Source organism: Oncorhynchus tshawytscha, linkage group LG02 (assembly GCF_018296145.1).
Source record: "Oncorhynchus tshawytscha isolate Ot180627B linkage group LG02, Otsh_v2.0, whole genome shotgun sequence".
Taxonomy (NCBI): Eukaryota; Metazoa; Chordata; class Actinopteri; order Salmoniformes; family Salmonidae; genus Oncorhynchus; species Oncorhynchus tshawytscha.
The window spans coordinates 10,982,716-10,995,700 of record NC_056430.1 but is presented as its reverse complement, the minus strand read 5'-3'; the positions used below and the strand labels follow the sequence as shown (position 1 = coordinate 10,995,700).

The window sequence follows — 12,985 nt, the reverse complement described above, 5'->3', positions numbered from 1 at the left end:
TCGTCTGTGGACCTATTTGGGCGGTAAGCAAATTGGAGTGGGTCTAGGGTGTCAGGTAGGGTGGAGGTGATATGGTCCTTGACTAGTCTCTCAAAGCACTTCATGATGACGGATGTGAGTGCTACGGGCGGTAGTCGTTTAGCTCAGTTACCTTAGCTTTCTTGGGAACAGGAACAATGGTGGCCCTCTTGAAGCATGTGGGAACAGCAGACTGGTATAGGGATTGATTGAATATGTCCGTAAACACACCGGCCAGCTGGTCTGCACATGCTCTGAGGGCGCGGCTGGGGATGCCGTCTGGGCCTGCAGCCTTGCGAGGGTTAACACGTTTAAATGTCTTACTCACCTCGGCTGCAGTGAAGGAGAGACCGCATGTTTTCATTGCAGGCCGTGTCAGTGGCACTGTATTGTCCTCAAAGCGGGCAAAAAAGTTATTTAGTCTGCCTGGGAGCAAGACATCCTGGTCCGTGACTGGGCTGGATTTCTTCCTGTAGTCCGTGATTGACTGTAGACCCTGCCACATGCCTCTTGTGTCTGAGCCGTTGAATTGAGATTCTACTTTGTCTCTGTACTGACGCTTAGCTTGTTTAATAGCCTTGCGGAGGGAATAGCTGCACTGTTTGTATTCAGTCATGTCACCAGACACCTTGCCCTGATTAAAAGCAGTGGTTCGCGCTTTCAGTTTCACACGAATGCTGCCATCAATCCACGGTTTCTGGTTAGGGAATGTTTTAATCGTTGCTATGGGAACGACATCTTCAACGCACGTTCTAATGAACTCGCACACCGAATCAGCGTATTCGTCAATGTTGTTGTCTGACGCAATACGAAACATCTCCCAGTCCACGTGATGGAAGCAGTCTTGGAGTGTGGAGTCAGCTTGGTCAGACCAGCGTTGGACAGACCTCAGCGTGGGAGCCTCTTGTTTTAGTTTCTGTCTGTAGGCAGGGATCAACAAAATGGAGTCGTGGTCAGCTTTTCCGAAAGGGGGGCGGGGCAGGGCCTTATATGCGTTGCGGAAGTTAGAGTAACAATGATCCAAGGTCTTTCCACCCCTGGTTGCGCAATCGATATGCTGATAAAATTTAGGGCATTTACGCACATGTATTTGACATTTGTATCTAAATGCATAATTGAGAAATAATTGATGAAAGTTGGCATATTTATGACATTCCTAGCTTTGCCCAGGCCTCCTTTAAGACTCCATAGTGTTTAATCTGTAGGTACTACAGGCCTCCTTTAAGACTCCATAGTGTTTAATCTGTAGGTGTTACAGGCCTCCTTTAAGACTCCATAGTGTTAAATCTGTAGGTGTTACAGGCCTCCTTTAAGACTCCATAGTGTTTAATATGTAGGTGCTACAGGCCTCCTTTAAGACTCCATAGTGTTTAATCTGTAGGTGTTACAGGTCTCCTTTAAGACTCCATAGTGTTTAATCTGTAGGTGCTACAGGTCTCCTATAAGACTCCATAGTGTTTAATCTGTAAATGCTACAGGCCTCCTTTAAGACTCTTTAGTGTTTAATCTGTAGGTGTTACAGGTCTCCTTTAAGACTCCATAGTGTTTAATCTGTAGGTGCTACAGGTCTCCTATAAGACTCCATAGTGTTTAATCTGTAAATGCTACAGGCCTCCTTTAAGACTCTTTAGTGTTTAATCTGTAGGTGTTACAAAGCAAAAATTGGTGTCATATGAAGTTTTACCATTAGCTTTTTATTATGAATAGTATTTTGATTTCATCAACAATCTTTTCTATATTTTGAATATAGAAAAATATACATATGAATATTACATTTTTTGGGAGGGTAGGGATTTAGCAAGTTTTTCTGTATGTGGTTGAACATAATTTAGACTATGACTAGTTATGATCCAATTTGTAAACACTACCAACGGAGTGAATGTGAAAATGGATTCAAAATGGCCGCCCTTGCTGGTGATTTGCAGGATGTGCAATAGCACAAGTAATAGGAGGGCTGTGATTGGTTACATTGCATACAATGCCAATTTCTCTGTATAAAATGGGCCATAACTTTAAAACTCAAAAGGAATCACTCAGTAAGGTAACATATAGCGCCTGTGATATCATTAGGGGGTCGTAGTTAGGTTAATAGGAGGGAGAGGTCAAAAGTCAGATTGCTGTTTAATACATAGTCAACTGCTTCCTGTTAATAGTAGATAGCCTCTTCAGGTGGTTAGTTGCAGCAGTGTAATTCTGCCTGTTTCAAGTGCCTTCTGTCATTCAGGTCCTTGGGGATGATGTAATGTTGGAAGGGAAAGGATTGTGCTGAATGGAGTGATTATAGCCAACTGTGTGCAGACTTAACATTATTTCTGACCCTGCACCAGTGATGTAGGATGTCATCATGACACTAAGGGATTTCCATGCACTCCCCTAGCTGAGGCCCACTTTTGCCCCTTCCTTTCCTAGTCTTAAGTGATGGGTGGACTGGAGAGAGGGAAGATGAGAGGAAGTAAGATGAAAGAGAGAGGAGGTGTGGGTGTTGCAGTGTAATCCACTTGTCTGGCTGGTGTTAGGGGGTGATTGGATGAATTAATGAGAGCTGAAGACATAGCAGACAGCAAGGCAGACCCAGGCAGTGGGCAGTCGAGGGGCAGTGGCCTGGAACACACACACACACAGCATGGGTCAGGTCCGGGCAGGGCAGGACTGGAGGCTCCTGCCTCTCTCAGCTGTACTAACACAGACACTGAGGGTCATTGTATGGTCTCTCTCTCTGTCTTTCTGTCTCTCTCTGTCTGACACGTACCACCCTGGCTCGACTAGCCTAATGCCTCTCCTCTCCTCCATGCTAAATGTCACTCAAGGGGTTTGTGTGTGTGTGTGTGTGTGTGTGGCAGCCTCTGATAACAGCGGTTGCCACTCTGTCTCTCTCCCCTGGCTCTGACAGATATATTGAACAAGGAGACAGGAGGAAGATGGAGGAGAAGGAGATGAGTGAGACCATGGGAGGATAGGGACAGAGAGAGAGAGACAGAGGATAGTAGGGCTGGGCGGTATCTAGATTTTCACATCATCATAGCGTCCTTCTCTCATCCTGGGACTTACGGTATTACCGGTTTAGTACACAAGGGGGTGCCAACAAAACCCCCATTGGGTGTCTACCAGAATGCTAATGAAATTAGCACAAATAATTGTGAATTTCCATGGAGGATGCCAGCTAAATATGCTAACGAGCAGAAACGCATATAAACATATTGCAAATTCAGGCAATCCAGTTCATGATGTTATACATGTATAGGTAGGAGCTATTGAAGGTCATTTTTGGTGAGTTTTGGACATTTACAAATAAATGGGAAGGAGAGACGGCAAATGAACAAAGTTTTGAGGCATGCTTGTCTGAAGGAAGAAAAGTACTGGCTCTGGGGTAGCATGTGTACACGCTGTGTCTGTCTGGAGTAGCATGTGTACACACTGTGTCTGTCTGGAGTTGCATGTGAACACACTGTGTCTGTCTGGAGTTGCATGTGTACACACTGTGTCTGTCTGGAGTTGCATGTGTACACACTGTGTCTGTCTGGAGTTGCTAGGGAAACAGGCTCGGAAAAGAGGGGGGAGGAGCAGACAGGCAAGCAAATCCAAATACAGAACTCATCCAAAGCGCTTTGACTTCTCAAACACGGGCAGAAAGCTAACACTATATGATGTCCCATCTCCATATTAATTCAGCCACTTACTTAGATAACTAGCAAGGTAAACTTAGGGGTTGAGTTAATGCAGAATTCTGCGATTTTCACACAGGAAAAAAAGGCATAAAAACGCATAAGAAATATCTTGCTATGTTTTTGTAAATGCAGATTTAAAATGCTTGTTATTGTAATTTCTGCTCGGTATCTCAGTTGCACTTCTCTACTCGGATGAGAATGTCCTAACAGGCATTATAAGCAGACCACTCTCTGGCTGATATGGAGCCACTTTTCTGATATGGAGCCACTTTTCTGATGTGGAGCCACTTTTCTGATGTGGAGCTACTTTTCTCTGGTGTAGCCTAACTTTCTCCGGTAAAATGCCAAGTTGACTTTATGCAAAACATTATGAAATGTAGCTGGTTACATTCCTTCCATGATGAACATTAGAAATATGATGGCCATGCATCGTTTTTGCAAAAAATAAAAATACCTTGCTTTTTCATTGTAAGCTCATTTACTTGTGTGGCTGCTACGCCAAATAGCTTTGCACTTCTGTTGTCATCTGATGAAAATGAAGCTATTTTCTGCCGAATGTGTTGCACTAATGTATTTTCTATGAAGGAAAGTTACACGCCCCACTTATCACTCTATTTATTGAAGAAAAAAAAAACACTGTTGAATTCATTTCAATAGAAAACGTGACCTCTGTCAATACACAGCTAGACTCACCATCTCCCGCTGTCTCCCGTTATGCTGTCATAGCATTAAGATTCAATGGAATTAAGAGGATTTTAGTGCTACCGGTACAATGCTTTTGGGAAATTCAGCCTTGGGGGACTACGGTAAACTCCTAATGTAAAATAATGACCTCATTCTGCTGTCTCGTAAACAAGTTGACAGCAGGTGTTTACTTAAGAAGTAGCTACAAATATTACAGTTTATTGAAAAACTTCAAATAAATAGTTGAAACGGTATTGATGGTATTAAAAAACCATCCCGTTTCCAAATATGGTGTACTGTGCATTCAGAAAGTATTCAGACCCCTTCCCCTTTCCACATTTTGTTACGTTACGGGGGGAAAATGTATTGTAAATAAAAACAGATACCTTATTTACATAACTATTCAGACAATTTACTGTGAGACTCGAAATTGAGCTCCTGTTTCCATTGATCATCCTCGAGTTGTTTCTAAAACTTGATTGGAGTCCACCTGTGGTAAAATTCAATTGATTGGAAATGATTTGGAAAGGCACACGCCTGTCTATATAAGGTCCCACAGTTGACAGTGCACGTCAGAGCAAAAACTAAGCCATGAGGTCGAAGGAATTGTCTGTATAGCTCCGAGAAAGGATGCTGTCGAGGCACAGATCTGGGGAAGAGGACCAACAAATTTCTGCAGCATTGAAGGTCCCCAAGAACACAGTGGCCTCCATCATGACCATGAACCCGATGGTCACTCTGACAGAGCTCTAGAGTTCCTCTGTGGAGATGGGAGAACCTTCAAGAACGACAACCGTGGGCCTCCCGAGTGGCGCAGTGGTCTAAGGCACTGCATTGCAGTGCTAGCTGTGCCACTAGAGATTCTGGGTTCGAGTCCAGGCTCTGTCGCAGCTGGCCGTGACCTGGAGACCCATGGGGCGGCGCACAATTGGCCCAGTGTCGTCCGGGTTAGGGGAGGGTTTGGCCAGCAGGGATATCCTTGTCTCATCGCGCACTAGTGACTCCTGTGGCAGGCCGGGCGCAGGGCTAGTCGTCAGGTGTACGGTGTTTCCTCTGACACATTGGTGCGGCTGGCTTCCGGGTTGGATGGGCATTGTGTCAAGAAGCAGTGCGGCTTGGTTGGGTTGTGTTTCGGAGGACGCATGGCTCTCAACCTTCGCCTCTCCCGAGTCCGTACGGGAGTTGCAGCGATGAGACAAGACTAACTACTACCAATTGGACACCATGAAATTGGGGAGAAAAAAGGGGTGAAAATACAAAAAAGAAGAACAACTGTCTCTGCAGCGCGGTGACCAAGAACCCGATGGTCACTCTGACAGAGCTCCAGAGTTCCCCTGTGGAGATGGGAGAACCTTCCAGAAGAACAACCGTCTCTGCAGCGCGGTGACCAAGAACCCGATGGTCACTCTGACAGAGCTCCAGAGTTCCCCTGTGGAGATGGGAGAACCTTCCAGAAGGACAACCATCTCTGCAGCGCTCCACCAATCAGGCCTTTATGATAGAGTGGCCAGACGGAAGCCACTCCTCAGGTAAAGGCACATGACAGCCAGCTTGGAGTTTGCCAAGGCACCTAAAGACTGTCAGGTCATGAGAAACAAGATTCTCTGGTCTGATGAAACCAAGATTGAACACTTTGGCCTGAATGCCAAGCATCACGTCTGGAGGAAAGCATGCTGGTGGCAGCATCATGCTATGGGGATGTTTTTCAGCGGACTGGGAGACTAGTCAGGATCGAGGGAAAGGTGAACAGAGCAAAGTACAGAGACATCCTTGATGAAAACCTGCTTCAGAGTGCTCAGCGCCTCAGACTGGGGAGAAGGTTCTTCCAACAGGACAACGGCACCTAAGCACACAGCCAAGACAATGTAGGATTGGCTTTGGGACAAGTCTCTGAATGTCCTTGAGTGGCCCAGCCAGAGGCCGGATTTGAACCCTATCGAACATCCTGAAAACAGCTGTGCAGTGACGCTCCCCATCCAACCTGACAGAGCTTGAGAGGATCTGCAGAGAAGAATGGGAGAAACTCCCCAAATGCAGGTGTGCCAAGGTTCTACCTTCATACCCAATAAGACTCGAGGATGTAATCGCTGCCAAAGGTGCTTCAGCAAAGTACTGAGTAAAGGGTACTATACTTATGTAAATGTGATATTCATGTTTTTAAAATTATTGTAAATTAGCAAAAATATCTGAAACCCTGTTTTTGCTTTGTCATTAGATTGGATGGGGGGACGACGACAATATAATCCATTTTAGAATAAGGCTGTAACGTAATAACATTTTGAAAAAGTAAAATGGTCTGAATTGTTTCCGAAAGCACTATACCGGCCAACCATAGAGGAGGGAGAGAGCAGGAGAGACAGAGGAGAGCAGCTATGGACAGGAACTATTTATAATACAGTACCCCCTCACTGCACAGCTGGCAGTGGCACCAGCCCTACCCTACACTACATTCTGCAATTTCCCCTCAGCCGTTTCCATGGAGACCCTGTGATTGATGGGGTCGTGGCCCCTGGTGGGAGCGGCTTTCTTTGGCAGCTCTCCTCACAGAAATATAAGAGCTGACTGAGGAAGCACACCCAAGAAGTTGACGAGGTGCAGAGCAACGGACCATAAACTTTAAGGGCCGGTTTCCCGGACCCTGATCAAGTCTAGTCCTGGACTGAAATGCATTTTCAACGTAGAATCTGGGTCCAGGAAACTGGCCCTAAAAATAATAATTTAGCAAACAGCCTCTAAATAATGAATAACTAGGATTGGTATAGAGCAGGGGTGTCGAACTCATTTTGCCCCGGGGGCCAACGAGGTCCGGAGGGCCTCACTGAAAATGAGTTATATTTCCTTCCTAATGAAAAACATGAGCTGGTGCACAACACCAAAAAAGGTTGGTAGAGGTTCTGAGTAACGGCGAGTTTACTGTGTGCTATAAAAATAAATAGTGACACACACTACACAAGCTCCCAGTCATTTATTGGGTAAACCACCTACGTTTCAGCATCACAGTGCCTTCTTCAGGGTGATGTCATGAATCCTTCAACCAGGTTCTATAGGCAAACTGTGCAACCAATGACAACAGTGAGGGGTGTGTCATAGTTATTAGGGTGATGAGAATGATTTTGTTGTTGTTGTTTACTGTTAAAAGACAATAGTTTACAGCATGTTGAATATATTAGGCTATTGTTATCATATTACAACATAATTAGATATTATACATAGTCATAGAATAGTACATTATTATTTAATTTCATATGCATTTCCTTGTTTCCATTTCATCCATTCTTTGTCACATCTTTTTGTTGAACCGTAATGCATCATATGCATCATCAACAGGAGGAACGCCGATAAGCTGTAGAAAGAACAGCAGACTTGTTCATAAAAATATATATTTCCTTCCCGTCCAAATTTGCATTAAAAAATTAGTCTATCCATAGTTTGGGGTATTTTCAATTCTCCCTGACTGTCTAGTGATTACTAGAGGGCCGGACAGTCTACAGACTGTAGGAATATAGGTCCGTTGTCATTTCTACACAGTTTCCATTTGGTTTGTAATTTTAAATCATATTGAGTTTGATCTTTTTAATTGTTTTTACTGGACCTACTCATATAGAGTGACTTTATTTCTACTAAAGTCCCTCTCAGTGAAGCAGTGTTTTAAACCATGGCTCTGTTATGTTCTGGTGCTACTCTCTCTCTCTGTCTCTCTCTCTCTCTCTCAATTCAATTCAATTCAATTAAATTAAATTCAATGGGCTTTATTGGCATGGGAAACATGTGTTAACATTGCCAAAGCAAGTGAGGTAGATAATATACAAAAGTGAAATAAACAATAAAAACTAACAGTAAACATTACACATACAGAAATTTCAAAACAATAAAGATCTCTCTCTCAATTCAATTCAATTCTCTCTCTCTCTCTCTCTCTCTCTCTCTCTCTCTGTGTCACTCTCTCTCTCTCTCTGTGTCACTCTCTCTCTCTCTCTCTCTCTGTGTCACTCTCTGTGTCTCTCTCTCTCTCTCTGTGTCACTCTCTCTCTCTCTCTCTCTCTCTCTCTCTCTCTCTCTCTCTCTCAATTCAATTCAATTCGCTTTATAACCAAGGGTCAAAATAACCATACATTCAACAATAACAATAAACATACAGTAGAGGACATGTGCAGGTTGGTTGGTCTGTCAGACACTGTTCCTCAATTTATGGCAGGCAGCAATGTAATGCGCTGCCAACCCACAGCTCTCTGCGTCCTCCCCCAACAGGACGGGTAGCCTACTCTCATCAGAGAGGTCTTTGAAACCTTTAAGGGTTTCAAATTTGGGGAAATGACACTCTCTAATTGTTTTATATTTTTGACATTTTGTCAGGAAATGCAGCTCTGTCTCAGGTTCTGCTGTGGTGCAGTGGTTGCACAGCCTTTCCTCTGCAGGGAGCCAGGTTTTCCTGTGTCTACCCTTCTCAATGGCAAGGCTGTGCTCACTGAGCCTGTACTTTGTCAAGGTTTTTCTAAGGTTTTGATCAGTAACCATGGTCAAATATTTAGCCACGGTGAACTGTCGATTTAGGGCCAGATAGCACTGCAACAATGTTGTAATTTGGTTTATCCTGATTGATTGGATGTTTTGGTCTTGAGCTTCAGTATGTTAATAGAACAGGTTTGTGAACTCAACCCCAGGACCAGCTGGATGAGGGGACTCTTTTCTTTGCTCAGCTCTTGGCATTGCAGGGCTTGGTAATGATATGAGAGGGGTTCACTGTATTTTAGATGTTTCCAAAACTTAATTGCTCTTTTTTGAGTTTGTATTATTAGTGGATATTGGCCTGATTCTGCCCTGCATGAATTGTTTGTAGTTTTCCTCTGGACATGTAGGAGAATCTTACAGAATTCTGCTTGCAGGATTTCAATGGGATGTTTGTCCCATTTGATGAAATCTTGTTTTACAAGTGGATCCCACACCTCACTGCCATGAAGTGCAATTGGTTCAATGACATATTCAATTAGTTTTGGTCAAATTTTAATAGGTATTTCAATTTGAATGATCTTTTTAATGGCATAGAATGCCCTGTGTGCTTTCTCTCTCAGTTCATTCACTGCCTCATTAAGGTGTCCAGTTGAGCTTATTTTTAAACCTAAGTAATTGTAGTGTGTGCAGTACTCTATATATTTTGTACCAATTGAGAACTTTAGTTTAATTCCCTGAGATCCGGATCTTCTCTGGAAAATCATTATTTTACTCTTTTTGGGGTTTACCTCCATGGCCCAGGTCTGGCAGTACTGCTCTAGCAGGTCAGGCTCTGCTGTAGGCCATGTGCTGTGGGTGACAGCAGGCATAGGTCAAATGCGAAGAGTATGCATTTCACTTCTGAAATGTGGAGACTAACACCAGGGGCTGAGGATTTTTCTAGAATAGTGGCCAATTTGTTAATGTAAATATTGAAGAGTGCAGGGCTCAGATTGCAACCCTGGCGAAGGCCCCGCCTCTATCTCTCTCTGTGACACTCTCTCTCTCTCTGTGTGTCTCTCTCTGTGTCACTCTCTCTCTGTCACTCTCTTTCTCTGTCACTCTCTCTTTCTCTGTCACTCTCTCTTTCTCTGTCACTCTCTCTCTGTCACTCTCTCGCTCTCTGTCACTCTCTCGCTCTCTGTCACTCTCTCTCTGTCACGCTCTCTCTGTCACTTTCTCTCTCTCTCTGTCACTCTCCCTCTCTCTGTGTCACTCTCCCTCTCTCTGTGTCACTCTCTCTCTCTCTGTGTCACTCTCTCTCTCTCTTTGTCACTCTCTCTCTCTGTTATGCTCTCACTCTGTCACGCTCTCACTGTCATTCTCGCTCGCTCTCTGTCACTCTCTCTCTCTCTTAGGGACAGGCACTTAAGTACAGTAGGTGGCGCTAATGCACAATGACTTTGGATGCCAGCCGCGGATAAACCCCACAGAAGAAGGGGCGAGGTCGACAACGGTAGCTAGATAGCCATACACCGGTGGACAGCGTCCTTCGTCCCGGCCTGTCCGGCACTGTTTTCCCGCAGTTCTGTTAATGATGACGAGGGCAGGTGTTCGGCAGGCGGAAGCAAAGGACACCTTGTACATAGCAGGTGGGAACAACACTGTATTCTAGTTAACTATCAAGCTAGCTAGTACACGGTGTACACGGCAGATGCAGCAATGCCCACATGCAGGAACTTCACAAATTGCGAGCTGCAGTTACACACTATTGAATTTCTCTGTATAAAATGGACGATCATTTTTAAACTATCAGAGATCCCACTCTGGATCTTTGATATGTGATATGCCTGTAGAGTAGATTATGTTCACCAATATATAATACCAATATATAATACATATATATATTTTTAGAAAAGCCAAATCAAAAATGGTATGTTTTCAATATTCATACTAGTCATATTACAGAGCAAAGGTAATGCTTCATATAACACCAATGTTTGCTTTGTAACACCTACAGATTAAACACTATGGAGTCTTAAAGGAGACCTGTAACACCTACAGATTAAACACTATGGAGTCTTAAAGGAGACCTGTAACACCTACAGATTAAACACTATGGAGTCTTAAAGGAGACCTGTAACACCTACAGATTAAACACTATGGAGTCTTAAAGGAGACCTGTAACACCTACAGATTAAACACTATGGAGTCTTAAAGGAGACCTGTAACACCTACAGATTAAACACTATGGAGTCTTAAAGGAGGCCTGTAGCACCTACAGATTAAACACTATGGAGTCTTAAAGGAGACCTGTAACACCTACAGATTAAACACTATGGAGTCTTAAAGGAGACCTGTAACACCTACAGATTAAACACTATGGAGTCTTAAAGGAGACCTGTAACACCTACAGATTAAACACTATGGAGTCTTAAAGGAGACCTGTAGCATATATGTCAACAATCCTTCCTCCAAAATTGAAATTCCCTTCAAATCATGACTTTTTTTTGCCTGGTATTCGTGATGAATCACTTGTGTTCTACTACCACAGTAGCGAGTGGACCACAATAACTCTGTTTTTAGGCCTAATATTTTGTTCTGAATATTTGAAAGCATCTCCCAAACATTTTAATATGAGTGACACACTGTCTGAACCATCCTAATTCTGTAATCTGAAGGTGGCTGGTGAATTGTGTTTTGTAACAAATACATCTGCTTCTTATTGATCTGATTTGGTTTTAATCTGGGATTGATTGGAATATCCTGGGTAAATCTGTGATTGATTGGACCATCCTGGGTAAATCTGCGATTGATTTGAATGTCCTGGCCAACGGCCTATGACTAGGTAAACTGATCTGTGATCTGTTTCAGAAATGAATTCTGTCTAAAACCTCTTAGACAGAACCTTTTCTCGGATGTATGTAGTCTGTGAAGACTCACTGTGTTGTTACACAGGGCAAGGAGAAGGATGAGGGCCTGGCACAACGCCAGCAGTTGTCTTGTTCAGTGTTTCCCAACTCTGGTCCTCCAGGACCCCCCCAACAGTACACAGTTGTATTGTATCCCTGGACAAACACACCTCATTCAACTCGTCAACTAATCATCAAGGCCTCAATGAGTTGAATGAGGTGTATTTGTCCAGGGATACAATACACATGTGTACTGTTGGTGGGACTGGAGGACCAGAGTTGGGAAATACTGGGCTAGGGTACAGCAGGTGTGTGTGTACAGTGTGTGTGTGTATCAGGTAATATCACTGATGTGATCAGTGGCAGGTCCTAGTACTCCTGTCCTCTGCTAATGTTATTTAACAGAACAAACAGTGGACATTTCCTATTTGCCACATAGAGACGTTAATCCACTTTACTGCCCGCTTCGCCTTCTAATAAAAGACACAAGACGTGACTTCATTCACCCACGGCGTGTGTGTCTAACCCTACGGGGAAAGCCATGTTTCAGGCCTTGTTAACGACCCTACAGGGAAACTCACAAGAGCCATGTCTCAGGCCTTGTTAACGACCCTACAGGGAAACTCACAAGAGCCATGTTTCAGGCCTTGTTAACAACGACCCTACAGGGAAACTCACAAGAGCCATGTTTCAGGCCTTGTTAACAACGACCCTACAGGGAAACTCACAAGAGCCATGTTTCAGGCCTTGTTAACAACCCTACAGGGAAACTCACAAGAGCCATGTTTCAGGCCTTGTTAACAACGGCCCTACAGGGAAACTCACAAGAGCCATGTTTCAGGCCTTGTTAACAACGACCCTACAGGGAAACTCACAAGAGCCATGTTTCAGGCCTTGTTAACGACCCTACAGGGAAACTCACAAGAGCCATGTTTCAGGCCTTGTTAACAACGACCCTACAGGGAAACTCACAATATGATGTATTATTGTGCATCTAGATGCTCTTCCCCTGTGGTAGAGCGGTTAACCTCTTGAGGGTAAATCAGTTGAACAGCTCAGTTGAACAGCCCAGTTGAACAGCCTAGTTGAACAGCCCAGTTGAACAGCCTAGTTGAACAGCCCAGTTGAACAGCCTAGTTGAACAGCCCAGTTGACCAGCCCAGTTGAACAGCCCAGTTGAACAGCCCAGTTGAACAGCCCAGTTGAACAGCCCAGTTGAACAGCCCAGTTGAACAGCCCAGTTGAACAGCCCAGTTGACCAGCCCAGTTGAACAGCCC

At 44.1% G+C, this 12,985-nt stretch overlaps 1 protein-coding gene across 4 annotated transcripts in view; it reads left to right on the top strand.

Annotated features, from left to right (window-relative positions):
* Positions 1–12,985, top strand: part of ppp1r16b (protein phosphatase 1, regulatory subunit 16B) — a 170,709-nt gene that overhangs the window by 24,766 nt on the left and 132,958 nt on the right. Inside the window, exon 1 of one of the 4 annotated variants that reach the window (XM_042330161.1) lies at positions 10,225–10,447. The exons of the other annotated variants lie outside the window; for them this stretch is intronic. Within the exon in view, the coding sequence (XP_042186095.1) occupies positions 10,390–10,447 (58 nt within the window). The 5' untranslated portion in view covers positions 10,225–10,389. Of the gene's footprint in view, positions 1–10,224; positions 10,448–12,985 lie in introns of those variants that run through there. 4 annotated transcript variants of the gene reach the window in all.